At 38.9% G+C, this 26,706-nt stretch overlaps 1 protein-coding gene across 10 annotated transcripts in view; it reads right to left on the bottom strand.

The window, feature by feature from the left end:
- The window catches only part of LOC106150397 (uncharacterized), a 53,662-nt gene that overhangs the window by 8,051 nt on the left and 18,905 nt on the right, over positions 1-26,706 (bottom strand). The window contains exon 1 of one of the 10 annotated variants that reach the window (XM_013523171.3): positions 15,172-15,345. The exons of 2 other annotated variants lie outside the window; for them this stretch is intronic. In XM_013523171.3, coding sequence (XP_013378625.2) covers positions 15,172-15,184 — 13 coding nt within the window. In that variant the 5' untranslated portion in view covers positions 15,185-15,345. Of the gene's footprint in view, positions 1-1,576; positions 1,759-6,765; positions 6,796-10,536; positions 11,006-15,171; positions 15,346-26,706 lie in introns of those variants that run through there. 7 more of the 10 variants (XM_013523226.2, XM_013523216.2, XM_086994655.1 and 4 more) reach the window with 7 other exon arrangements.

The raw sequence follows: 26,706 nt of genomic DNA, 5'->3' as shown, positions 1-26,706 counted from the left end.
TCTGTCGACATTAAGTGTTAACATTAAACCGCTGACGCGCTGTGTGGTGAATGAAATGCTATCTCTGTGGTGCCCGGTTAAAGAAAAAAAAAGAGCTTGAGTGTCACTTTTCAAGTAAAAAAATATTGTTTTAATTATTCTATTTTAAGAATTGTAAAATATTGTGTATTCACTTTCCTTCTCACTTTCCTCTGTTTTTCTTTCCTTATTTCTTTTTGGAGGTCAATCAATTGTAGCTTTACTCTCTCTCTCTCTCTCTCTGCTCACGTTCGTGTACAAAAGCAAAAAAAATCATATGCCATACGATCCACAAGGTAAGTCTTCCACGTCGGTGATCGTGCTTAACGTTCTGTATCTTTTACATACATCATCCTACACAAATTACCCTCCCGGAGTGGAGCAAATCACGACTTTCAGATGATTGCGATAAATATATTTCAAAAGAGGCCAGGTTTCTTGCTGGACGGCAATTGCAATGTGTGTGTGTGTGTGTGTGTGTGTGTGTGTGTGTATTAATCAATATATCTATTTATAAGAGCGCTTATAGAAAATCACACGTGGAACCAAAGTGAGAGAGAAGAAAATTTGCAATAAGCTTCAATACACGCACTGGCAACACGTTATGATATGCATACTATTTAAGCATTACATCACTTGTTTAGCGGCATAAGCTTCTTACTCGTACATACGCTATATAAAAGCTGTGTATGACATATACAACAACGCAGAGATGATCTTCCTTATATATTACAACAATGTACATATAAAGTATAAACCAGCATATTTCCTAACAGTATACGCACAATTATTAACTTCCTTTCCTGGATGTAATTAACTACCTCATGCTAATATGATAGGTACCAGCAGAGGCTCTATCTGATCTGATCTATTCCTTAAAATTGGACACGCCAATCGATTGCCAGGAATAATTTTTAATCAACAACCGTCCAATTAAACTTACAACAAGAGAAGTGAAACGGGAGTCGAAGCTTGAAGATTCTCTCCTCTTCGATCGTAACGCCAATTTTACCGCTGTCGAGACCGCAGGCAATTACAACAGGTCTTCTTCGTTAATATGAGATCCAGAAATCGCCATTGATCTCCCGTTGGGGATAATGAGATTTTCTGTCCAAAGCCAAAGCGTGAAGAATGACGGCTTCAGCTGGTCTAGTCTGATATGAATATGAACGTTAATGAAGACGACCTGCCCCTTCGAATTAAAACCATGTACTTCGTTGCGTTCTTTTCTTTTTCACCTACGACCGCTTAATTGGCCGTAATAGGTAAGGAAGGCAAAAAATGACTGATATACCTAAAAATACGGGCTCGATAACGTTTTTCCCCTGTATTTTCTTTTATTTATCTACGTGTAATTTGCTTTCTTGACAACAGACTGCCGATAGTTACATTTCACATTGACAGTATCTTGCCACTTCTTATCCCTTTTATTACTTAACAGACTCTAAGGATTTGAAAATATAAATACAAAGGAAATATAACGTCTGGCATCTTTTGTTGGGATAACAAGACAATTTTGAAAATCTGACACGTGTATTTAAATAGTAGGCGTACTCACTCACTTCCTTGCTTACTCCTATGGCGATATTGTTACGATTCAAACGGCGTAAATATGACCAGCTTGCCTTCCTCTCCGTAAATAAAAAATGGAGGAAAATACGGACGTCTGTCTGAGACTTACTTCAGGGGTACGCTGCACACAACACTGGGCTTCAACAAAAACAGGAGGACTTGTGAAAAACAACCATTCTGCGGTTGACCGCAAGGTGACGCTTTAGGGCAGATCGTCTGCGAAAACAGGTATCGACAGCCAATCAGAAGTCGGGTTATAGCCGCAAAAACACTGCAACCAATTATAGGCCGTTTTATATTAGGAATCACAAAGTCTTAACTTGAACTCAGGACGTGGATTCTGTCTGTAGACTGACGAAAACGCTGTCGGTTCCCACGAGATCCCAAAATCTTTGTTTCTCAAACAATATGTTCTTTGATGCTGGATTCCAGAAAAAGGATGTTTGTTTTGGGAAAATAACACCATTATGTCTCAGTTAAGGAAAATTTTGTCTGAGGAGAATATTTTTTTCTCTCGAAACATAAAATGTTTTGTTTTTTGTCCAAAAGACCAAAGAGTTTACCCTGTACTAGAGCTGAGATCAGTTAAACTATTCCTTTTGTCACTGAGGGATTCTGCAATTGCTAACATAATCTTAACGATTCCCTCCCATTTTACCTCTTTTGTAACTCTATGAGGTACCCCTTCAGCTCCCCCCTTCCAAAAGGAATTAATACAAATTAAAAAAAAAAAAAAAAAAAAACAGTATAAGGAATGAACCGAGACAAAATTGAACCAATTTTCTTGCCATCCATGTCACCCACAACTGCCCTCTTCTACTTTTTATCATTAAATTCTTATTTACCCCCCTCCCGGTCTTTCTCCTCCATGTGGAGTCTTACATGTACGTCAGTCAATGCATAAAATCTCTTCATATATGCAAACTGCTAAGCCGGTTCCTGGAAGTCTTCTTAAACCGAGATAGATTGCGTGAGCAAGCGCCTATAAAATGTGCCTTTATTAATTCCAACGTCTACCTGATGTAAGAAGAGCAAAGTAGCTTTTTTTTCATATTGGAGAACAGGTGTGTATGACGGAGCGATCACAATATGCGTCTATCGATTTTTCAGAAAGGTGAGATTGTATATTAAAGCACACGGCGTCGTTCAGGTTTCAAATCGGCACATTTACGTCTAAGCAAAGGTCCCTTTTCTACAAAGAAACTTACATCGAGAGTTGGTTTTCACTTCTGTACCCGAAATTCCGAAAACTTGACCCTAGAAATGTAGACACATAAAAAATACATTGGCCCAACTTAACGTAAAGTTAAAACAAATCCCTTGTTTTTGACCGAACTTTCCCCTTATCACCAAGGAAAATGTACATTTAATCCAGAACGATCTCGAAAATTCGATCTTAAAACATATTATCAATACTAACGTATTTTTGACTATATTAGTCCCTCACAGTAAAAAAAGCAACAATAACTTTATTCTAAATTAACTGACAACTCGAAACGATAAAGATAGAAATTATGACACATCTTCGGTATTCCTCATGGTGCAACCTTAGGTTTATTTACATAATCACCGTTTCTGAGGTGTAAATGTCAGAATTAAGTGTCTTCTACATCATCATCAAATCCCGCAAAGGAAAAAAGGGGGCAACAATATCTTCATTCTAAAATTAACTGCCAAAGCAGTATCCACACAGAAGGCCAAAGAGAACGATTCGCCAACGACGGTTTGCCATGTCACGGAACGGCCTAGTCACGCTATTACATTTCCGACTCTATTTATCTCTTATTCATCAGGCAAGAGGACACAAAGAACTTACTTAACCTCCTGCTTTAACCAGGCCAATGTATTAGGGAATAATAAAACCTGAAAGTGGTTTCGCACATGCAACCCAATACAGGCGGTGGAAAGGTAACGCTCATTGACGCGTATGAATGTTCACACACAGAGCGTGAGGTGTTCGTGGCACAATTTCCACCATCAGCATTGGCAAATTAAATTAAGGGGGGTACTTGTGGTATTTATTGCTATACCACTGACAACTTGTTATACAGGGCGATGAAATACATGACTGGTTAAATATTGGGTTGGTTTACAAAACAATGAATGCTGTTCAGACGCGGTCTGACATGGAACGAAAACGGGAATAAAACCCGGCGTCAAACGCTGTGATATAGCAACTGGAGATCGAAATACTTTACACAAGTAGACAGATAGCTCCTTTTGATGTCTGATGGTGCCTTCAGGCCCAGTCCCGTTCCAATTTTCACGTTGTCTGAACGGACCAATGATATCATGGATGACTGTACACATTCACGAGAGAAATTTCAAAATGATAAAAAATATCTCAATCATATTCACTGTCATAACAAATTTCTTTAAATTAAAATAACCTACATTATCACTTTACTTACTGTTACAGTACTGAAGCTAAATGCAGACTTGACAATACTTTTTGCCACAAATCCCATACTCATGGCAGTTAATCCTCACTGGAACTGGGGCCAGTATTTATTAAAGAGGGGGCGGGCACTTAGCTCGAAAATTGATTGCCTTAACTTGCAATTTTAAGGAAACATGTAAATAATCTAAATCACAATTCAAAGATTTATTTTTCAGCAAAATACAAAAAGCAAAAATGTTTCAGAAAGGTATCAAAGAGTTAGACACCACGAGGTATAGTGAGTGGGCGGGGCGCCAGTGGTTGTCCCGGTGTTCAGCCTAACGCGCTAGAAGTTAGTGTCTAACATGTAAGACCGCAAACTGAGGCTTACCCCTGAAACCTAGAGGGTGAGAGAAAGACCCAAGGAAATCTGAAGACGGTCGGTCAAGATGGACATGCGAGAAGCAGGATGGACATTGGGGCAAATACCATGTGGTTCCAAGACAGACCCCACAGGCAGTCTCTGGTGTCGGATGCCGCACGAAGAAGTTCAAGTTATACTTTAGACGAATACCTACTTGTTTAAACGGACAATTAAGGCTGTGACTCTCATGGGATTAGACTGATTTTTTGTCCAGACCTTCACACCAATTTGTGGGTTTGAGTTCTTATGTAAAGCAGCCGCCTGGTTAGGGACAGTCATTGTGTGTGAGCCCCAAAGAATGAATATGAAATGTCACTTCATCTTTTTGACTGAAAATAAAGACCGTAGATTCAAGCGTAACAGAAATGGCGTGACACCTCTATGATATACACCCAAGGGAACATGTTTTCCCTCTAATTAAAATACCAAACTAGTCCCAATATTCAGTTGTGACCATTACAGGCGTGTTAGTAGCCAGACAAACAAATTAGTAGGCACGAAATGGCAACCAGGCACGAATTCTAGACTAATGTCTGGCTTGATGTCTCTGTTATTGTATAATGAGAAATCCAACTGCCCGTGATGAATTTACGTGATGATGGTGAATGGAATTCATCCGAGACAGCCCGAGATTGCGCGAGATTTGGAGAAGAGACTGACAGCATATATCCACGGATAATTCCCTGATTGGTTCCCTTTAAATTCTGCAGAAACACAGTCTTTCGCATGAATTCTAACACGTATTCACCGGCATGCCTTGTGTACTTAGATTATTTCTACGTTGTATTCCATGACGACATGCTTGACGCAACGTTTCGCCCTTATCGCTAAACGGTTAGCCCAACCTCACGCGAATTCTCGCGAGTTTTTCTCGTCTCCTATGGCATTACGCAGTACCGACAACCTGGTTTTGGGCAATCTCAGACGATTTTCAAAATGAATGAAGATTCCATACGATACGCAGGTCCGTAGCCAGCAATTTCAAATGGGGGGTTCGTTTTCTGAAAAAGTGGACCTTTTACCATGAAATCTTCTTGTACCTAGATCAAATTTTATCCAGAGTGGACCTTTTCGGAGCAAAAAGGGCGGTTTTTTCGAACCCCCCTGGCTACGGGCCTGATACGTGTTCCTCCTATGTCACAACTGGGACTGTATGCTTCCCATGTAGGTGACCTTGTCGATTATACAACTGAAAAGATTTGGAACAACCAGGCGGAAATCGAAAAGCTAGCAAATATCAGATTTTAAAGCGCCCAATGCGCCATCCAAGTGATATGAATATTTCAGCCGGGGTGTTTTATCGTTTATTTATCTACATATTTTATAATGAAGCGAAAATACAAACAAACAGTGCTCAGTAATTTTTTAATACTATTCACTTTTTTCCTGGTAGATATTTTTAAATACCACAATGACGATATGACAAACATTAACGGCAGAATAACTTTTATGCTCAAGTCCACATGTTCATTGTCTTAATGATTCTGTAGGTCCTGAAGCGACAACCTTAATAAGGTTATATGGATACCGAAGATAACGAAGGTAATAAAATCACTCTATGGCGATGTAAGCCAGCAGCAGGAAAATTTATGCCAATGACGGAATAATCACTGTCACTCGATCCCATTGACAGTCTGTGTCTGCAAAAACAACTCCCAAGTTTTATAACAGGGCCAGCACAATGACAGTGAAGTTAAATGATACCCTCGTTTGTCTATGGAGGAAATAACAAAAACAATACCAAGCGAATATCTGAACAATTTTTACAGGTCAATATCAGGCGATACCCAGAAAACACAGAACGTTTTATAACGTTACCGTAACGTATTTTGGTCACATAAGCGTGTGTAACCAGGCATTCAACATCAATTTTTCCAAGTGTTCTACTATCTAAAAAGCTGCCGTTTCATAACCGTAAGTAATGATCACTCAGCTGTATCGGAGATTACTAGAAACAGCAAAAGCTGTCATCCAAGAGCGCATTCAGAACAGCGGACTAACAAATATGGCGGATCAAATATGGCGACCCACTAAAAAGCTTACCGCTTAATCCAAGATTAGAAACTGAACAGATTCCCCGCGGGGATATCGCAAAAAAGCAAAAAAGCAAGATCTGTTTGTCCGTTGTTCTGAATGCTCTCTAAGGGTTCATTCACAATGAAATGACCGCACTGCGTAGATCGATCCAATCACTCGCCAACGATTTTAGCGTACTTGCATAATCACCAGGTTTTCTGTATTCTACTCAACGACAGGAAGGAGCATGTTTATCTGTTAATCTGATTGCATTCAGCGGAACCCCCGAGGAGTTGGATCGACCTACGTAGACCAATATTTCCATTGGGAACGATCCCTAAAAGTCAAGGCTCACCCATTACCCATCCCTGGACCTCTGCTGCAACGTCCAGTGGCAGCAAAAATGCAGTTCATTCGAAATTTCTGTCGGCAGACACTCCCCAAGTTTTTAATTTCCTATCCATCCTGGACTAAAGGAAGCAAGGAATACTTACATCACTGCTATTATCGCGTGATAAATGCGAAGCCATACTCATTCGTTACCGAGGTAAATGCATAGCTCTCACTAAATCATGTTTGTTTTACCCTTCCCCATTGTAAACCATTCATTTCCCTGTGCCCCGTTCACCGGGATACCAAACAAGTAGGAATGACATGTAATATGTATCACATATCAAAACGTTGTTTTTCTTCGTTATCATTTCGCTCACCCCGAGTTGCAATTGCCTACTGAAAACTCAGTTATGTAGTCAAAAGGACTTCGTCGTTTCCAATTATCCTGGATACTTAGGGTGTTTAATTAATATCAGTCGCTCTATTCATGTGTATGTGTACCGGCATTCATTTGTACATGAAATCAAGAATCCATTACCATGAGAGATCAGCCAAAAATGCCAAAGTATCTGGTTGGAAAAATGGCCTGTAAATTAGGATGTTTACAATGGGATATTGACTTCATATTTGTCACCTGTGAATTCCCATAGCTTTAATTTCTCTGGACAATATACGTGTCATGTTTTCATTTTCATTTATACTTCGTGACGAAAACATGGCATTTAAAGACCACTATAATACCACTCTCTTTAAGCCTTCTCTCTACGATCACAAGATACCGCCAAACCTGTCAAAGGACATACATGTATATTACTCTGGCCCCCAGCATGTCGTCATGCAATCAAAGATACATGTTAACTGCAATCAACAACAGCATTGCACGGTAAGTCCTCCATCAAATGACCCCCTCATTTCAACATAACACACACAGTTGGCGTCCAAAATTCTTTCCATCAAAACACCAATTAACTGAATGAATGTTTTGACATGTTTGGTATTATTAATATTTTATGACAACATTTAATGCCATATTAATGATATATTAACTCCGATGGACGATTGTATTACATATTCAGGTGTTGTGCGTGGCATGATCTAAGTCGTTGTTTACCACACCAATGCCTCTAATAAGCATATAGCGTGAAGACACAGGTACCTAACGCTGCAGGTGTTGACTTGGAGATCTCTTTGAAGCTAAGGTGAGAAAGGTGCCCCTGGCCACTTTGTTTTGATCTAGTCTGACAGCTCCAGGTGAAATGATACTAATGTCTCAAGGTTACGTCTGGCTGATGATGGAGCTGAATTGAGAGCACGCCGAGAGCGAGTACCTCCGCCAAGGAAAACGGAAACAACAAGAGAGCACCCCGAGAGCGAGTACCTCCGCCAAAGAAAAACGTAAACATCAAGAGAGCACACCGAGAGCGAGTACTTCCTCCAAAGAAAAACAGAAACAACAAGAGAGCACCCCAGAGCGAGTACTCCGCCAAGGAAAAACTTAAACAACAAGAGATGCGGGGTGACAGGAATATTAGTACGCCAGGAAATGTATTCCATTTCCCATAACTTTGTACAGGTGTGACAGGAATGGTGGTTCTAGGAATGGAAGACTGGGGTCCCATATGATAAGTTCAGGTTAGGGTTAGTTGGAGTATTGGGGTTAGTATATATGGCGAATGCCACCTGCACAAAGTTATGGGAACAGACTACGGTTCTTGGAGGACTACCATTTCTGTCACACCGGATAAGCTGAATTAATAATTTTTTCCTCTCGAACTTGAAATCTCATTAAAACTTATGAAGAACTACCTGAAATATCTTGCCCATTGTTTGTCTATCTGCGTGTCTTTTTGTCTGAATGCCCGATGGTTTCCTTAATGACATCTCTGTACAGCCACCTGTCCTTGTCTGTCCGTCTGTCTGTCTGTCTGTATGTCTGTCATTCTCCCCTCTCCGGTGTAAACTTCAGATAAAATTTGAAATTAACACCAGGCGGGTCCATACACCAGCATTCACGCACTTCTGGCATAAGAAAAACTATCAATCTGATAAAACAAGTTAAATCGAGAATTATCCGACCTGAAAATACATACTAGGTGCACCAGTACAGTTTGGTATATTATGTATTTACATATGTAAATAAAATACCAAACCAATTTCCGGTACCAGTTGGTGAAAATGATAAAATATTGGTTTTTACCAAAGTTATGAGAAAAAGTATCAATCTGATAAAATAAATTAAAGTTGGTATTGTATTATCAGATTGATACTTTTTCTCATGAAAAACTACCATTATTAATCACTTTCACCAACAAGTATCGGGAATTGATTTGAACCTGATATGAACGTTATTGGTTTGATATAAACCTGATATGAACCTGATATGAATGCGATTCTGATTGAGAGACCAGCCAAAGGGCGTGCATAATATTGTACCCGCATTTCGTGTAAACAAATTCAGTACCTGTCATATCAAAACGTTGATATATATTAGACTATATAACCAAGACTCGTGTGGATATACTTATTTATACGGTAATAACTCTTTAATTTCGAACATAAAGAATTGATATATTTCCAAAAGAATCCATCTTCTGTTTATAACACTAAAAATATTGATTCTAAGGTTTTCGAAAGTTAGTTGGTTTGTGTGGGACAATTTATTTTCAAGAATAAATATAATTATTAATATTGAATGAAAAGAGGTGATGCGTGATGCAAGGAGACATAAGAGGCGAGGAGTTCGAAATATTAGCGTAATTGCCATATAGAAAAAAATGATAACACAAGACCCCCCCCCCCCCCCTGCCACGACCCTCTCTCGTTTTTTACATTTCATACAACTCCAGACACTACAACCAGTTTCATTTATACATTTAAGTTTGTTTGGGTAAAGCCCGTCCTAGATTTTGACGATTTACGTCATGCTTACCCTGATATGTACAAACCTAATGGGGGGGGGGGGGGGGGGGGGGGGGACCTCCGTTACAGGGACCCTCAGTTTTTTTCCCCTTTTTTATGACCGAATCGTTCAGCTTTGCAGATAGGGCCTATTTGACATGAACTCATTGCTGACGTCGCTAAGTAGTGCAATTCTTAGTTAAAGTTCATGGGCATCAGTGCAAACATAGATATGACAACTGTCAACAAAGATATGAATAATTCTAGTGCTCATCTGAGCTAAGTATTTATGTATTGTGAGGTGCACTCGCGCTTGGATGTCCGCCAATTGTGTTACGTGTTATCATATATAAGTCAACGTGTATCAACATACCAATGCTGGTAGACCTACTAGGTTTATATAAACATATGCAATGGTTGTTCCGGAAGGGAGGGGAGGGGGGGGGGGGAAGGGGCGTGCCAACCTCACCTTGGCTTCACATGTGTCCTTTCAAAATAATAATAATATAAAAATAAGAAAAAAATTAAAATTATGCTCCCCACTCGAAGTGTAATCACATGTTAGGACAAGTAAACATGTACGTTTCTCAATACCGATATGCATACTAGGACATGCTGGCTCGATGTGAAGGATATCAAGTAATCGAAATGAGTCAAAAGATAGCAATTTTTCCACCTCTCTCTCTCTCTCTCTCTCTCTCTCTCTCTCTCTCTCCGTCCTATATTTTACAGTAACTGTTCTTTGTGACCCGTTTAAATAACCTTGAATTCATCCTTGATCTCTCTCTCTCTCTCTCTTCCCCGTGTGCGTGTTTAACGTGCTTCAGATAATCACCTGTGCAGATTTACACTGTACCCACAAACTCATTTCTACGTTTAACGCATTATCTCTTACCTTTTTGCACGAAGGTACTAGTATATCAAGTCAACACGTTTAATTAGTACATAAACTAACATACTTGCTGTCTTATTGGCGCAGCTGTCAGAGAAATGATACAAGAACAATTACAAGATGCATTCCCTCTTCCGGTACAATTAAAATCAACGTGAAAACAGTCGATCTAGAACACTTAGCCTCGATTTAGCGTCAGAGCCCTTTGAGTGGGTGGAGATGAAAACGAGACTGCCCCGTGTTTGCGACAGACTGCTTGTCACCTCAGGGTCTAACATGAAGAGAAGGTTAGATGGAGTTCAACAGTTAGATATACAACATCCGCCACCATGTCTGCTCATCTGGTTGACATAAAAAAGGCCCAAGGCTTTAAAAGTCGGTGTGACAGGTATAATCGTCTGCTTAGAACCTTAGTCCGTTCCCCATTACGCTGTACAGTTGACATCCGTCCCATATGATATACCTTATACTAACCCCGACTAACCCTAATCTGTATTAATCATATGGGAGCCCGCATTTCTATCCTAATGCTGCCATTCCCGTCACAACAGTTTGAAATATGGGTGTTTTTTTTTCCTTCGACTGCATTTATCTAATAAACAGTGCGGGGCAAACAGCCGGGTTTAGTTACTGCTGTATAATAAATAAACAAAATACCAAACGAATGAATTGACTAATAGAAATTGTTTTTGCTTTCAAAATGGAAACTTTTTAAGAAAAGAACGATATCCAAAACTTCAAAAGTATATGGAAAAAGTACGTGAAGCTTCGGGAATTTTTCTTGACTCATCTTAGTAAAGCAGACGACAGGTGGAGGAAGCGTGGATTTCTCCCAGCGCTACCGGCGGACTCTCCTGACCTTTAGGCAACCATAACATGGTCAGCGGGGGAAGATTCATGACCGGCGGTCACGCCAGCCAGAGAGATGTTTATGACCGATACAGAGTCATATGTAACCACCTGTTCGTTGTCGACTCTGTATATATGAAAGACATTTGTTCGTGTCTGTCACACCTGTGGTTTTGGTACGCTTGGACCGAAAGGCGACGGGCTCACCCTGGGTTTACATATTTCTAAGATATGAAGGTTGTGTTCCCATACAGCTGTTCCCATAAGCATATCATACTAACAAGATCGATCTATCTCCGAGGGGATCTTCGCTAAATTGCATTCAGTTTAAGCGACTTAAATGTCTGTCACGCCCACTGAAGCTGCTGAGGGAAGGGGGGGGGGGTAGTTAACTTTCGTGTACGCTTAAACTGAAAGCAATTTAGCGAGTACCCCCCTTTGAAAATGCCTTTGAACGACGGACTTCGTATTTTAATACGGATAGGACGTTGAAGCCCCCTCCCTCCGATCCATCCCCAGAAAACAGATTGAAAATTCAACACATATTTGCTGCATCGCCAGCTGTTTACTGTTATGTCTGTTAACTACTTTTCTTCCTGATTATTCACCTCTGTTAGAGTTATCATCTAGATCTAGTATATCATCTGCTTTTTAGCTTACCGCATGCCAGTTATTATTCACTGACAGTGAAATGCAACGTCATAATTGAACTCAGAACAACAATTTGAAGCCGAAAGCTTCTTACAAATGTAGATAATACCCTAGATGCAGAAAATAAAAACACCTTTATCCCTTGCACCCAGGCCTCCCATACTGCCACGACACGTGACCACGAAACCTTGACAACAACCCCAAATCCCACCATATAACTCCAAGACTGTGGCCCTGTTCCCATAACCCTATCGTACTAGCTGGATCGAGCTAATTCCTCGGGGATTCTCGCCAAATTGCATTCAGTTTGAGCGGCTTTAATGTCTGGCACGCCTCCTCGTAACTTACAGTACTTGAGAAAAGTCGGGGAAAACTTTGTGGTCCATGATGTTGTTCGTGTTGCTTTGATAAGGGACGTACCAAAAAAATAAGCTGATTACACTGACTGTGCCTTACCAAGAATCCCCGCTGAGATAGATCAATCCTGCTAGTACGATAAGGTTATGGGAACGCAGTCTATGCTACATAACCCCATTTCAAGGTGGTAACATGTACAGGTTATTCCGCCCCAGCGGCCTCACAAAACTTATTGTGGCTCAGTGGATAAAAACCTCAAGGGCTTGCTTTACTACAGCATTCCAGCCCGAAAAAAATGGTCAAAACTTTTAGACCGAAGCTATTAAGCTTAAAAGTCAACTTTGAATCCAAGGTAAATCAGTGTTGCAACATAAGGTGCATTTTTTTTATAGAAATCGTCGCCACGTTCAAAGACTTAGGGCGTATTCCCATAAATTATAGATCGGTCTATCCCCGTGGGGAGTCTCACTAGATTACTGTCAGATAATCCGGCTTAAATGCCCGTCCCGCCTACTACAAGCTGTAAGGGGGTAATTAACTTTCGTGCCCGCTCGGCTGACAGCTATTTGGCGTGAACCCCCAGGGAGTTAGGTCGATCTAGTTGGATCGATCTAATCTCTGGTAATGGGGTCTTAAATTCAATCGTAATGGATATGGATCATCATAAATATAAAATGGACACACCTCAAAAAAACTTTGATGACCGTCAAAAACAAAATAATTAGTACACTAATGGCATTGAACTAAATGTGCGTGACCATGCAGAATACTGGGCAAAAAAGTGTCCTATCGCATGACTATTTTGTACTTTTTCAAGGTGAAGAACCGAGAATAATACTAACTGGCGCACGAAATGTTTTTCCAACTTTGAATTCCAACCCATATTTATCTCTCCTCTCAGAGCGGCCTGTACGCGTGTAGGAAGACACGTGGAGCAGCTGGTTGAAGCTGCATCCAAAACCCAACGCAGAATTCAGTGCAGTACACCCCAATTCCCAGCCGAATGTTTTAATTCAGTACAGTCCATGCCGATTTCAAGCATTCAGCTTAGTCCAGTACAGAACATACCAATCCCCAGCTAAATATTCAACTCGGTAGTTACACTACACCCAACTGGCGGTGGGCTGTCTAAGGCTTCGTTCACATGGAATGTCTATTTTCTAAAAATCTATTTTCTATTCGCGCTATCTTATGATCACGGTCTGTGCCCTGAATATCCCGCCGCGTAATTACTGGCAGCGCGAGCCAGTTACTTGTAGTAACTTATAGTAACTGGCTCGCGCTGCCAGTAATTACGCCGTGATCATAAGATAGCGCGAATAGAAAATAGATTTTTAGAAAATAGACATTCCATGTGAACGAAGCCTAATACAAGACTCAACCCTGTTTTGTTCATGTATAATCTGACTAATTTAAAATTCAGTATTTTGATATTTGTGCCGTGATGGCATAATCCTCTCTCTCTCTCTCTCTCTCTCTCTCTCTCACACACACACACACACACACACACACACACACACATCAAAAGAGAGAGAGAGAGAGGGAGAGAGAGAGAGCCAAACTGTTGGAAAAAACATAGTTAAAGAAAACTTTTTTCCCCGCAAACATGCCCCACAAGTCAGGTCAAGTAAAACTGACACGCAATATCCTTCATCATAACAAGGTCACCGTGACCTTCCAAAGTAGAGCGAACCTGACCAGGTATGCTTGTTTGTGCACCACTTATACCTTATGGAGAAACAAAGAAATCCGCTTACTAGGTTTAACACTGCACTTAATTATGGCAAATCTACCAGCCCTCTATGTTGCTCTATCTATTGGTAATAAAGGGAAAGCCCAGCTTTCCGTTGGCTTAGGTTGCTTTATTGAGAATATTTGGATATTATGTCCATTATGGGAAATCTCTCTCTCTCTCTCCCATTTGTGTGTGTGTGTGTGTGTGTGTGTGTGTGTGTGTGTGTGTTAGCGAGAGGGAGGGAGAGAGAGAGAGACGGAAAGCTAACTTAAGAAAACATGCATACTTTATATTACCCCGTGACATAAAATCATCAAACGTGGGCGTTACATGTAAAAGATAAAGGATAAACTTCACATCAGCATCACGTTTAAGCTACATGTAATACCGTGCTTCACCTGTCTTAATATAAAACGCACTACCAAGGCCATATTCTAAACAACCCACGCTTCGGCGTTATCGCTTACCTGGGTAAATCTCATCTAACTGCGAACAGGTACACGGAACACGCGTCTCAGTGCAATAAAAATTCAAGTTTTATTAATGGGTCCTTGAACATCGCGGTCAACGCAGAACGAGTTAATTCTAAAAACTGCTGACACCATACGTGTTATCGACTTCACGCTGATATACGTTTTTTTTCTAATCAAATCGTTGTCCATTTTCCCCGTTGCCATCCACTATGGTATTACGTAGATAAGCAATGTACTGTACACACTTTGAAAACACCACATGTCGACACACCAACATGAGACTCATCATGATCATGAGTAACATGACAAAACAAACCAACAATATACAGCACTGACGTTTTATCTGTACCGTTACGTGTACACCTTAAAGTTTACAGTATGATGAGAGCACACTTCGCTTCTCCTGCAGTGCAAAAAATGTTGGCCTTCACCCTACCACGGCGAGTAACGCGGAGAAGGAAAGCCCCAATTACCTAAGACATGCCTATGTCTATCAAACGCCTTTCCGCCCCACGCAAAACTCAGTCACAACTCCTCTAGGAGCTTTAATAACCTTCAGTCATATCTACTTACGCGTTGTTAGCATTGGGTTTGTCTAAATTGTTCCTTCAACGAGCGTTAGTATCAATCCCCTGTGCGATTCTACAAGGCTAACATGGTAAGGGCCCGTACATGTACAGCAACACGTAGTAGTAAGAGGGTTGTTTTGTTCCGCCGCTGAGAGAAATGAGTCAGAGCATAATTGTAACAGGGGCAGCCCCCGAAATCTAGGAAGTCCAGTTTACACTTGCGTAGAAGGATCGATCGTGTTTTTGGGATATCTGTGCTGATTTATCATTACTAAGACGTTTATAGCATATTTAGATTATAGTATTGTAATAGGGGAGACCGGGGTTAGTTGGAGACCGGGATAAGTTGGCTCCCCATGAATTTATGACAAAGTAACTATGGGGTTAAAGAATTGGTAACATCATTTTGTATCCAGAAGTGCTAAGAAAGCGTCGGCAGTGAGTCCAAATGAAATAATTTAGCATCTTAAAGTATCTTTATTAAAAAGACTTGATGGGGGGCCAACTTACCCCGGGGTCCAACTAGCCCCGGTTTCCCCTACGTACAGTTTAATATAAATTATGCTATGATTGTCAATCAGAATTAATAATAGTTGTATTCAGTAATTTGTAGGCCACACGTTAAGCTCTACCAATTACTATTTTGGTTATGCTATATTCAGATAAAAATCCACTAGAAAATTTTACGACTTTAATCTTTACCACAATAATGTGGATGGACCGTTGATCCAATCAACAGGCTATAGGGCCAGTTTACACTTGGGCAAAAGGATCGACCGAGATTCTTACCATTAACTGGATTTCACTGGAAGATACCGTATAAAACTGTGCTTTCGCTTTGCTTGGATTCCCGAACAACTAAATATGTTGTTTTCTTTCTTTATTCATTTCCTCTTTATGATAGATTCATTACTATTCAGTTTTCAGAGTATAAGATTTCAACAAAATATTTGATTAATGTCCTCTTAGGAGGCATGTCAGACAAGTAAGCTGAATACAATGAATGCACTTAAGCGAGAATTCCTCGCAGCTGGGTCGATCCAGCCAATACGATGGGTTTATGTGAACGCGGTCTAGGGCCCAATACATTCTTCTTCTTGTTAGCCAAGGATATGAAATAATGTGCCTGTTTTAAAAGCAAGGTCAGCCTACAAAAGGACATTGCCCCAAAACTGGTTTCAAAGTCAAAGACTTATTGTTTTTGTATTTGAACTTGTCATCGTCATCACAACTCTTGCCTGACTAAACGTAGTAAGATCTTCATGCTTTATAACCTACGATAAGCACATAGGGCCTGTGATGTTTACATTACTTTATTTTTTTCATGAAACCCCCAAACCCTCCGTCTTGGAGAAGGATGAAAACTTGCTTGTTTTGGGGAGGGATGAAAAATTCCTTGGTTTTCGTGGATATTCCTTCGTTACACTTAACCTAACAATTTCTTTTTCGGGAAGGGGAGTGTCCGCGGGAGAGGGCGCCTCCGAATTTAAAGTAGGGGGGGCCATAGACGCTGTGGTCTTCTACGTATCCGCCATTATTTCCCCAATGCCAGAGAGACATCTGTACAGAAATCTTAATTTCCTGTTGACGTATTTGCATGCTTATTTTGTTTTCGTTTATTCCCAGGAAAGCTCATTTCACCTAGGATACGACTGTTCGCTTTCCAGGGACCAAGTCTATGAGCGGATATTAAAGCATAGAAAGGGTTTGGCTGTGCAATCCGTCACACGGCAACATGACTTGAAAGAAAAGCTAGTTCACTTGTTAAAAGATACAACATCAACAGATCACATTTCAAATATATATCTCCTTTTCGTTACAGGTAAAAATCATACAAACAGGCGTTTCGGTCTAGAAACTGAGGACCGCCCATTTGTACAGGGGGAGGCTATAGAAACAAATGAAGTCAAAATGTCGGACGGGGCACGGGACGGGGCGGACAGGGTTTACCCGTTTACAAAACAACTGGAACTGAACTCTCTATCATGTGTTTGTGTGTGTGTGTGTGTGCGTGTGTGTGTGTGTGTGGGGGGGGGGTTCTGGTACATGACGCAGACACTGTTTTACATGTTTCACAAATTTCTTGTAGATTTTCTGGTACATGGCCCCAACAGTGTTTTTTAAATCTTTCACAAATTCCCTGAATATAACCCTCGGTGAAGTGCAGGTAATCTAATAACTATACCAGCTTTGTGCCTTGTAATTTCATTAAAAAGTACCCGCCTTCATTCCTGACGTTCAGTGACTAATATGCGTTACATGCCAAGTTCAGACAAGCACAGACTTTGGCTGAAAACTGGTCCTAACTGCGCCACCAGAGAATCAGTTTATACAGATATATATAGGCTCTTAGAGCGCATTCAGAACAGCAAGCTAACAGATCCGCGGATCAAATATGGTCGACCCACTTGAATGCTTGTCGTGTTATCCCCCCGGGGAATCTATTCAGTGTCTAACAGGTAAGTAAGCGGCAAGGTTTTAAGTCAGTCGCCATATTTGATCCGCAGATCAGTTAGTCCGCTGTTCTGAATGCGCTCTTCTCCTGTACCAGAGGCCAATATGATAAGTCATCTCTAAACGAAATTCACACTAGTCAGTAAAGTACAGTGGCCCTAGTACAGGGTACACTGTAACAGGGCGTTGCAGCAATCTGTATAACGACGCAACTTTGGTCTATCTCCGGTTGAAAATGTTCTTGTCTGAACAGGCTTCTAATCGATCTTATTTGAACTTCAATTAGTATCTATTCTCTATAACGGTACTTTACGGTGATGCCCCCAAAGGGAGTTCGCTCACCTTGGCTTGGATCAGTTTTAACACGTTAAAACATGTTCTTCATTCCGTGAAGTAGATTTTCCATTGCATCTTTAAGTAAATATGGAAATGTGCGAACTGTTGCTAATCTCTTCCAGTTCAAAATCGTTTTTAACCACATCGACGAGTCAGTCACGTTAACCAATCAAAACTCCATGTGCTACTCGCTAAAACACGAATAGTGTCTATTTTCACCATGTTCTTTGTTATATTTCAGTTGTTATCTCGGGATATTTGCCTTTTTTATATCTAAAGCTTTTTAAACACTCCATACAATAGCATCCGAGACTTTCAGTAAGCCAGACTCACGATCCAGGGGGAAAGGGGGGGGGGCAGAACCAGAAAACAAACCAATTTTCAATCCCTGTGCCTTTCATATAACTGCATTTAACAGCACTACCGTCTTCTTCCGCTTTTTTCGGTTTCCTTCGCAAATAAAAATTGAAAAAATAAAAATGAAAATAAATAATAAAATAAATTAATAATGTTTTTTATTCAAGTTGTGAACTTTATATAAATTTTATAACCCACTAAAAATCCTAGATCCATAAAAGTCCAGGAGCGACCTCTTTTTGTTGTTTAAACTGTACTTTAAGTTACACCAGACAATACAATACAGCCGAGCCGCATCAAAAAGCAATAAATCAACAGCAAGCAGACGAAGGTGCAATTAACCAAGCACAAGTGGGGCGAATACTAATGAGGACACATCATAGACAGACATCTGCTCCAACACTTCACAACCATATATATAACACCAAACTAGACAGTGTGGCTGGAGTATATGCAGACATAAATAAGAATGAATACATTTCTGAGCAATTAAAATACATAAATAAATAGCCTACGAAATAAAATTAATAGAAAAAAAAGTCTTCACAGTCCCTGGGCAAGGTGAGTGGTCATAAAGACAAGGAAAAATAATTTTGCTGAAAATGCCCGCAATTTTTGACGTAAAACCTGGGAGTGGCGTTAGAAAAAACACTGTGTCTGCATATAATAATTATAGTTCATTGCGCACTGAATGAGCTAAATTGTATAGGCTCTTCGAACTATTCTTCACATACTGCATACCAGACTTAACAGTTTTCAATTTAAAGCAAATCATCAAATAAACAATACTAAATCGACAGACACAGAAATTATTTTTTTCAAACACAGAGAACAATTTGCTGACGTCGTTGTTCAAAGCTGGGTCTTATCCGGGAGCAATTCTTTTTCCAGTCGTAAATTTTTTATTCTGCTTTTTTTTCACCTTTCAAAATCATTCACACTCGGAATGAAAGATACATTAAGAAATTCTATTCCGATATCCCCATCATTTTTCATTACGGATGCTAAGCAATCATTGAAAGGCAGCTGGAAAAATTGATGGCTTTCAGGCTTCAGCCCGCATTTCCAACAAATTGTGATCGGCAGACTAACAGATTCGCGAATCAAATATGGCCTGTCCACCTGAAAGCTGACCTCGTAATCCCCGCGGGAAATCTATCCAGTGTTTACTAGGGAACTATGCGACAAGCTTTCATGTGGGAAGGCCACATCTGTTGATCTGCGGATCTGTTATTCCGCGGATCAACTTGTTCTGGACGAGCCCTTCAGAAACCAACAGTGCCCGGAGGATGGATTTTCTGTCACTATGAAATGTATATAAAGACATTCTGATGACAAACCCAGTTCCCATGGGCGTTCGCGCCGATGAAATGCCAAGCTAACGATAGTAACAGCATTAACAGCATTTGAAAGGTTTTTTGCTCACTTCATAATATTATTATTCTAATCTGGTTAAATGATAACATCAAAGTAAGCCTTAAACAGGGGTGGCTTTGGCGGTTCCTGTGGGATTTTTCTTCGCAGTGGTGCCAGAATGCAGCAGTCAAGGAGGCTTTTACGGAACATTTTAACAGTCGTATTTGAAATCAGCAATCGTGGAGGTTCCTGATATCTGTTTCACGGAAAAATACTTACTTTTTAGCTCCATAGGCTTTACTTAGATAGCCAACTGCGTGAACCAGATTTTTCAATAATTATTAGCCTATGGAAGTGGCTTTCTTCTAATGACTGACCTGCATAAATGTCAATTGTCACAGCTAAATTGGTAACTGTCACCAATGACAGGTAAAAATCGATCAGGTACGAATGTTTTGGATATCATTTTTTACATTTGCTATGTTCTCTTACAAAATATAAACATTCCAAGCACAGAGAGTTTCACACTAAGTGCTATAAAGTAAACACCTAACCCCGCAGATTCTCGCACGTTTTCTAGTCTCGCATGACGTCACGCAGTGCTGATGGCCTCGTGTTGGGCTGTCTCGTATCAGTCCCATTCCTCCCATTTCTTCCATAATATCGCGTTGGCTCATCTTTTACCAACAGAAGCACATCATCTGCACATGCGATAACATGTTTTTGCTCCACGGGGAATACCACCTTGGACATGCAGTACTGCAGAGTCGAAACAAGTTACTGAGAACATGAGCCGTTTTATCTAACAGTCAATACATAGCTGAGTTGTTTCCAAATCGTCTATAAATGAAACAATCCCCAGGGGGCGTGGCGGTGTAAACATGTACGGTACAAGTATACACAGCCACGCTCCCTAGGGAATGTTTCACGGTACCCTCTACCAGGGTTGCAGATATTAAAGGCAAATTAAAAAAAAGCCAGAGGCAGAGAAACGAATGACTGTCTATTTATTTACCTAAAGACATATCTGTGGATATCTTGTGAAAAATCTATCTGTCGCCCTGGTAGAGGGTAGTTTCACAGAGAGTCGTGCGTTAATTTTTGGACTAAAAACCAAGATACAGCCAGCTTTGTTGAGTGTCACAAAGAAACTGAGTGCCCGCTTATCTTTGACAGGAGTCTCTTGGGTAAGCTCAGATTGTCTTGACGAAGGCTTTCACTCTCGCTCAGCGCTGACGGTAACCTATTTAGCTACGGCTAAAGTACGCGTGTTTGATATGCTCATGCTATGCCTAATTTGGAATGACAAAATAATGTGCCCCAAAGAATTCAATTTAGACGCACACACACACACTGGCAATACCGTTATCTCATACAGCCAAAATACATAGATATCATTATCGTTTTTCTTTTATTTGCCCTCTTATTTGATACCTTATTTAAAAACGCAGTCGGACTCCATCAGTCTAATACACTAAAAACAAAAATCAATTTTTTGTCTGAACGCTGACTTTATCACTTTCTCGGGCTTATCAAGATTTGTTGCAACAGAAAAAGTGAAGGACTCATCTCAGAATGGGTTCTCCACCACGACTGAACAGTCCAAATACAAGGGTTAAGGAGGCGTTCCGCAGAGCTCTTTGCGCTAATTTTTTCTTATGAATTTTCGTCTCAGAGAGAAAACGAGAGAGAGAGAAAGAGAGAGCGCTGGAGAGACACTTTCTCTGAAGTGAAAGACTACTGTATCTAGCACCTTATGCCAATGAACGTTTGGCGTCGATAAATCTCATCTTACAAGTCTAAGTAACTAAGCACAAAGCCGAAAGTGTGCGTCGGGCTTCCCGCTTGAGATAGTTTAAAAATATATTAATTTGCACCAATGCACAATGACAGAGCAAAAACAATGTTGGTACAAGAGCAACGGATACGGAGTTCTTACTGGAATAATTTTAAATTATAACTTATCCTTTTGATGTCGTCTTTATATGTGTCAAAAACATGTTGTTTATATAACTGTTTTCCTTGAACTTCCTACTTTCTTCGAGGCTTTGATATATTTTTCTCATAATGCGTTATGTCTTTCTTGACCTTCAGTATTATACAACGCATTAAATGTTTCCTCTTTTAAGGAAACTGTGACTAAAAACAGTTATAAAAGGCAACCCAGCAAACACAGAACGTTTCATAACGTTACCATAACGTTTTTTAGGTATTATAAACGTTGTGGTAACGTTATAATAGCGTTCTGTGTTTGCTTGGAATGTGGATTTGCCGTGTGCAATTTGTCACAGCAAATGATAAATGACCCAGACAGTTCATGGAGGATGAAACCTGAAAATAGCATGCAATAACCTTGAAGTGGAGACATCAGTTAGTATTCAGCGCCAGCAGCATCCAAAGAACAAGGCAGCAAAGCTGTCAAATGTACAGACAAAAAGCAGACAATAACAATGCACAAAATAGGCTACTGTCAATTCTGATGCAAAAGTACATTATGCTTAACTGCAAATTCAACATCAAATTTTCATTATGCTTCACAGGTAATATCAATGTAAGTAAAATGTGTAACAAGCATAAGGCTTCAGGCCCATGGGAGTTCAAGTTCACACTTTGAAAATGCCAGAATGAGAAAAATGAAAATTTCACACAATACTGCATAAATTCAATAATAAATGATAACCCAATTGAGCTGGCTGTCTAATTTTGAAGTGCGTGCCAATCCTAAAAATCATACTTGTAAGTTGAAAATAATAATAAGTAACACAATTTTCTTTTCATAATGTTTGTAGTAGCAGTGCAAAAAGATTTTAGTCAATTTTGATGTAACAGTACATAATAAATTACAGAATAATTATCACCAGTTTTTGATTATTGACTATAAATAGCATGGACATGTAGAAAATTTGATTACCATTTGGCTTCATGTCCATGGGAGCTTCAAGTCCCACAATGAATATGCCAACATGATAAAAATGAATACTTCACTAAAATGTATAACTTCCAGAAAAAGAAGCCAATTAGTTGCATTTTAGTCCTGAGTTTCTTTTTTGAAAGTTTGACAATCGTAAGTAACATGGTTTTCCCATGATGGTCATCATGGCAGCAGCACCCAAAATTGTGTTTTCTTCTATCTTGATTTTTTGATGCAATATTACATATGCTTAACAGCATAAAGACCATCAGTTTTTAATAACAAAATATACGTATCATGGATTTTCAGAAAATGTGACTAGCATAGGTCTTCAAGCCCGTGGAGTTTGTAAGTTATACCTTGAAAATGCCAATATGTGAAAAATTAAAGTTTCACAAAAAAACTGTTTAATTGCCAGAAAAATTTACCAAACAGACTGCATTGCCCACTGAAGCTTTATTTAAGTCCCATGTTTCTTTCCTGTAAGTTTGAGAACAGTAAGTGACATGGTATTCCTTAAATGGTCATCATGGGGTCTCTTCAAATTTTGATGCAACATTACATAATGTTTAACAGCATAATGACCATTAATGTTTAATAATAAAATATTAGTATCATGGATATTCAGAAAATGTTACTAGCAAAGGTCTTCAGGACCATGGAACTTTAAAGTCACACCTTGAAAATGCCAATATGTGAAAAATTTTATTTTCACAAAAAAACTGTTTAACTGGCAGAAAGAATTACCAAACAGACTGCATTGCCTTAAGAAACTGTATTTTAGTCCCGTGTTTCTTTCCTGTAAGTTTGAGAACAGTAAGTGACATGGTTTTACTTAAAGTGATAATAACTCTTCTAATGAGATCTATATTTCACAATAAAAACATTGTGAATAACTCATAGAAATTAAATATATTCAGTTTTACCACAAAAACAGTAGTTATAGCTATTTCATCTGATATCTGAGCTTATCTTGTGACTTCCAATGATGGCTTTACTTTGTTAAAATCTCTTAAGAGATTTTAACAAAAAGTTTACCTTTTTAGAAAAAAACCAGGGACTAACTTTGAATGTAAAAATGGATTCATTAACCACTTGTAAGTATGGGAAAATTGTTGTTTACTCCAGGAAAATTAATTTTTGGCCAAAATGAAGTTATTATCCCTTTAAATAGTAATCATGGGAGCAGTGTCAAAATAGGGGTTTCTTCAAATTTTGATGCAATATTACATAATGTTTAACAGGATAATAACCATCAATTTTTAATAATAAAATATTAGTATCATGGATATTCAGAAAATGTGACTAGCAAAGGTCTTCAGGCCCATGGAACTTCAAAGTCACACCTTGAAAATGCCAAAATGTAAACAAGACAGCACTGTCCTGAAATGTGTTTTTTTTTTTTTCATTTTAAACTATTTTTTAACATAAAACAAAATTAACAGTTTACTGCCATTTTAAATTATCAACTAAGAAAATTGATTAGATGGGAAAAATATCAATAGAACAGTGTTTAATGTCCAATTTCATCCATTCTGAGTTTCTGAACATAGTGAATGAATGAATCTGACAAACTGCAATGATACGAGTTTACTTCCATTTTTGAAACTCTATTATACAATACATAACAAGTTTACCATCATTTTTACATAATCAACTAACAATGTTGTAAAGATCCAAGAAAGGTCAAACAAACACTTTTACGTATCTTATTAGTTAAATAATGAGACTGTTAACATGCCTAAGAATTGAATCTGAGGAAATGTGAAAAAACAGCAAAACTTATAACATAAGGGCCCGATTATGCTGATTTTCGAACTTGACCTGCGTTTTAGTAAGATAGATTACTCCTGTGAGTTTCATGACAACAGGCCTATCGGTTTTCCTTGAAATGTGTTAACAGTGTTGCATGTATGCTGAAAAGTGAAAAAGCAGTATAACTACTAAAATAGTGACCCGATCATGCTGATTTTCGAACTTGATCTGCGTTTTAGTAAGATTGATTATTCCCGTGAGTTTTATGACAACAGGCCTATCGGTTTTCCTTGAAATGTGTTAACAGTGTTACATATATGCTGAAAAATGAAAAAACAGCATAACTTCTACAATAATGGCCAGATCATGCTGATTTTCGAACTTGAGCTGCATTTTATGAATTTTCATCAGCTCTGTAAATATAAAGCCAAAAATTAAAATTGTCTTCCACTTATGGTGTTAACGCTGAAAGTGCACGGCGATGGTAACATCGACATGGACGGCGGCGACAACAGATGCAGGTGATGGCAATATGTACAGACACATCTGTGTCTGTACATAAAAATGAGGCATTGTCCAGGAAAGGGGGAGGGGGGAAGGTGGCATTGTCCAGACACCACTGTTTTGATTGCATATTGTGATATAATGTTAATGTAGTGCTAAGTCAGAACCTACCAGTGGAAGGAACTGTGGTGTTGTCCGGGCTGGAGTTATTGGACTTCACTGAAAGTAGAACAAAATGTTGAACAGCATATTTGCCAGTAATTTTACATTATGTACTTGAAGTAACCCCGATATTCAGACAATGTAAATAGCTTAGTAGAGCTTCAGGCGTAAGGGTTTCACATAAAGATAATGCCGAGTGTGAACAAGGCAGCAAAGCTGTCAAATGTACAGACAAAAAACAGGAAATAACTATGCACAAAATAGGCTACTGTCATTTGTGATGCAAAAGTACATTATGTGAATGATTGAATCTGACAAACTGCAATGATATGAGTTTATTTCCATTTTTGAAACTTTATTACACAATACACGATGACAAGTTTACCATCATTTTTACAAAATCAACTAACAATGTTGTAAAGATGCAGGAAATGTCAAACAAACACTTTTATGTATCTTATTAATTAAATAATGAAACTGTTAACATGCCTAAGAATTAAATCTGAGGAAATGTGAAAAAACAGCATAACTTCTAAAATAATGGTTTGATCATGCTGATTTTCGAACTTGACCTGCGTTTTATGAATATTCATCAGCTCTGTAAATATAAAGCCAAAAAGTAAAACTGCCTTCCATTTATCTTGTTTACAATGAAAGTGCACGGCGCTGGCGACGGCGACGACAGATGCAGGTGATGGCAATATGTACAGACACATCTATATATATTTACTGTACTGTTTGAGAACAGTAAGTGACATGGTTTTTCTTAAATGGTCATCATGGGAGCAGTGCCCAAAATAGGTTTTTTTCAAATTTTGATGCAATATTACATAATGTTTAACAGCATAATGACCATCAATTTTTAATAATAAAATATTAGTATCATGGATATTCAGAAAATGTGACTAGCAAAGGTCTTCAGGCCCATGGAACTTCAAAGTCACAACTTAAAAATGCCAAAATGTAAACAAGACGGCACTGTTCTGAAATGTTTTTTTCCCATTTTTAACAATTTTTTAACATAAAACAAAATTAAGAGTTTACTGCCATATTTATATGATCAACTAAAAAAATTGATGAGATGGGAAAAATATCAATAAAACAGTGTTAAATGTCCAATTTCTTCCATTCTGAGATTCTGAACATAGTGAATGATTGAATCTGACAAACCTCAATGATATGAGTTTATTTCCATTTTTGAAACTTTATTACACAATACACAATAACAAGTATACCATCATTTTTACAAAATCAACTAACAATGTTGTAAAGATGCAGGAAATGTCAAACAAACACTTTTACGTATCTTCTTAACTAAATAATGAGACTGTTAACATGCCTAAGAATTAAATCTGAGGAAATGTGAAAAAACGGCATAACTTATAAAATAATGGCCCGATTATGCTGATTTTCGAACTTGACCTGCGTTTTAGTAAGATTGATTACTCCTGTGAGTTTCATGACAACAGGTCTATCGGTTTTCCTTGAAATGTGTTAACAGTGTTGCATATATGCTGAAAAGTGAAAAAACAGCATAACTACTAAAATAGTGGCCCGATCATGCCGATTTTCGAACTTGATCTGCGTTTTAGTAAGATTGATTACTCCTGTGAGTTTCATGACAACAGGCCTATCGGTTTTCCTTGAAATGTGTTAACAGTGTTGCATATATGCTAAAAAGAAAAAAAACAGCATAAATTCTAC

The sequence above is a fragment of the Lingula anatina genome, chromosome 8 (assembly GCF_051362555.1).
Source record: "Lingula anatina isolate TDL-2025a chromosome 8, LinAna3.0, whole genome shotgun sequence".
In the NCBI taxonomy this organism is placed as follows: domain Eukaryota; kingdom Metazoa; phylum Brachiopoda; class Lingulata; order Lingulida; family Lingulidae; genus Lingula; species Lingula anatina.
The sequence above is the reverse complement of the archived record's forward strand: the minus strand, read 5'-3'. Positions and strand labels throughout refer to the sequence as shown.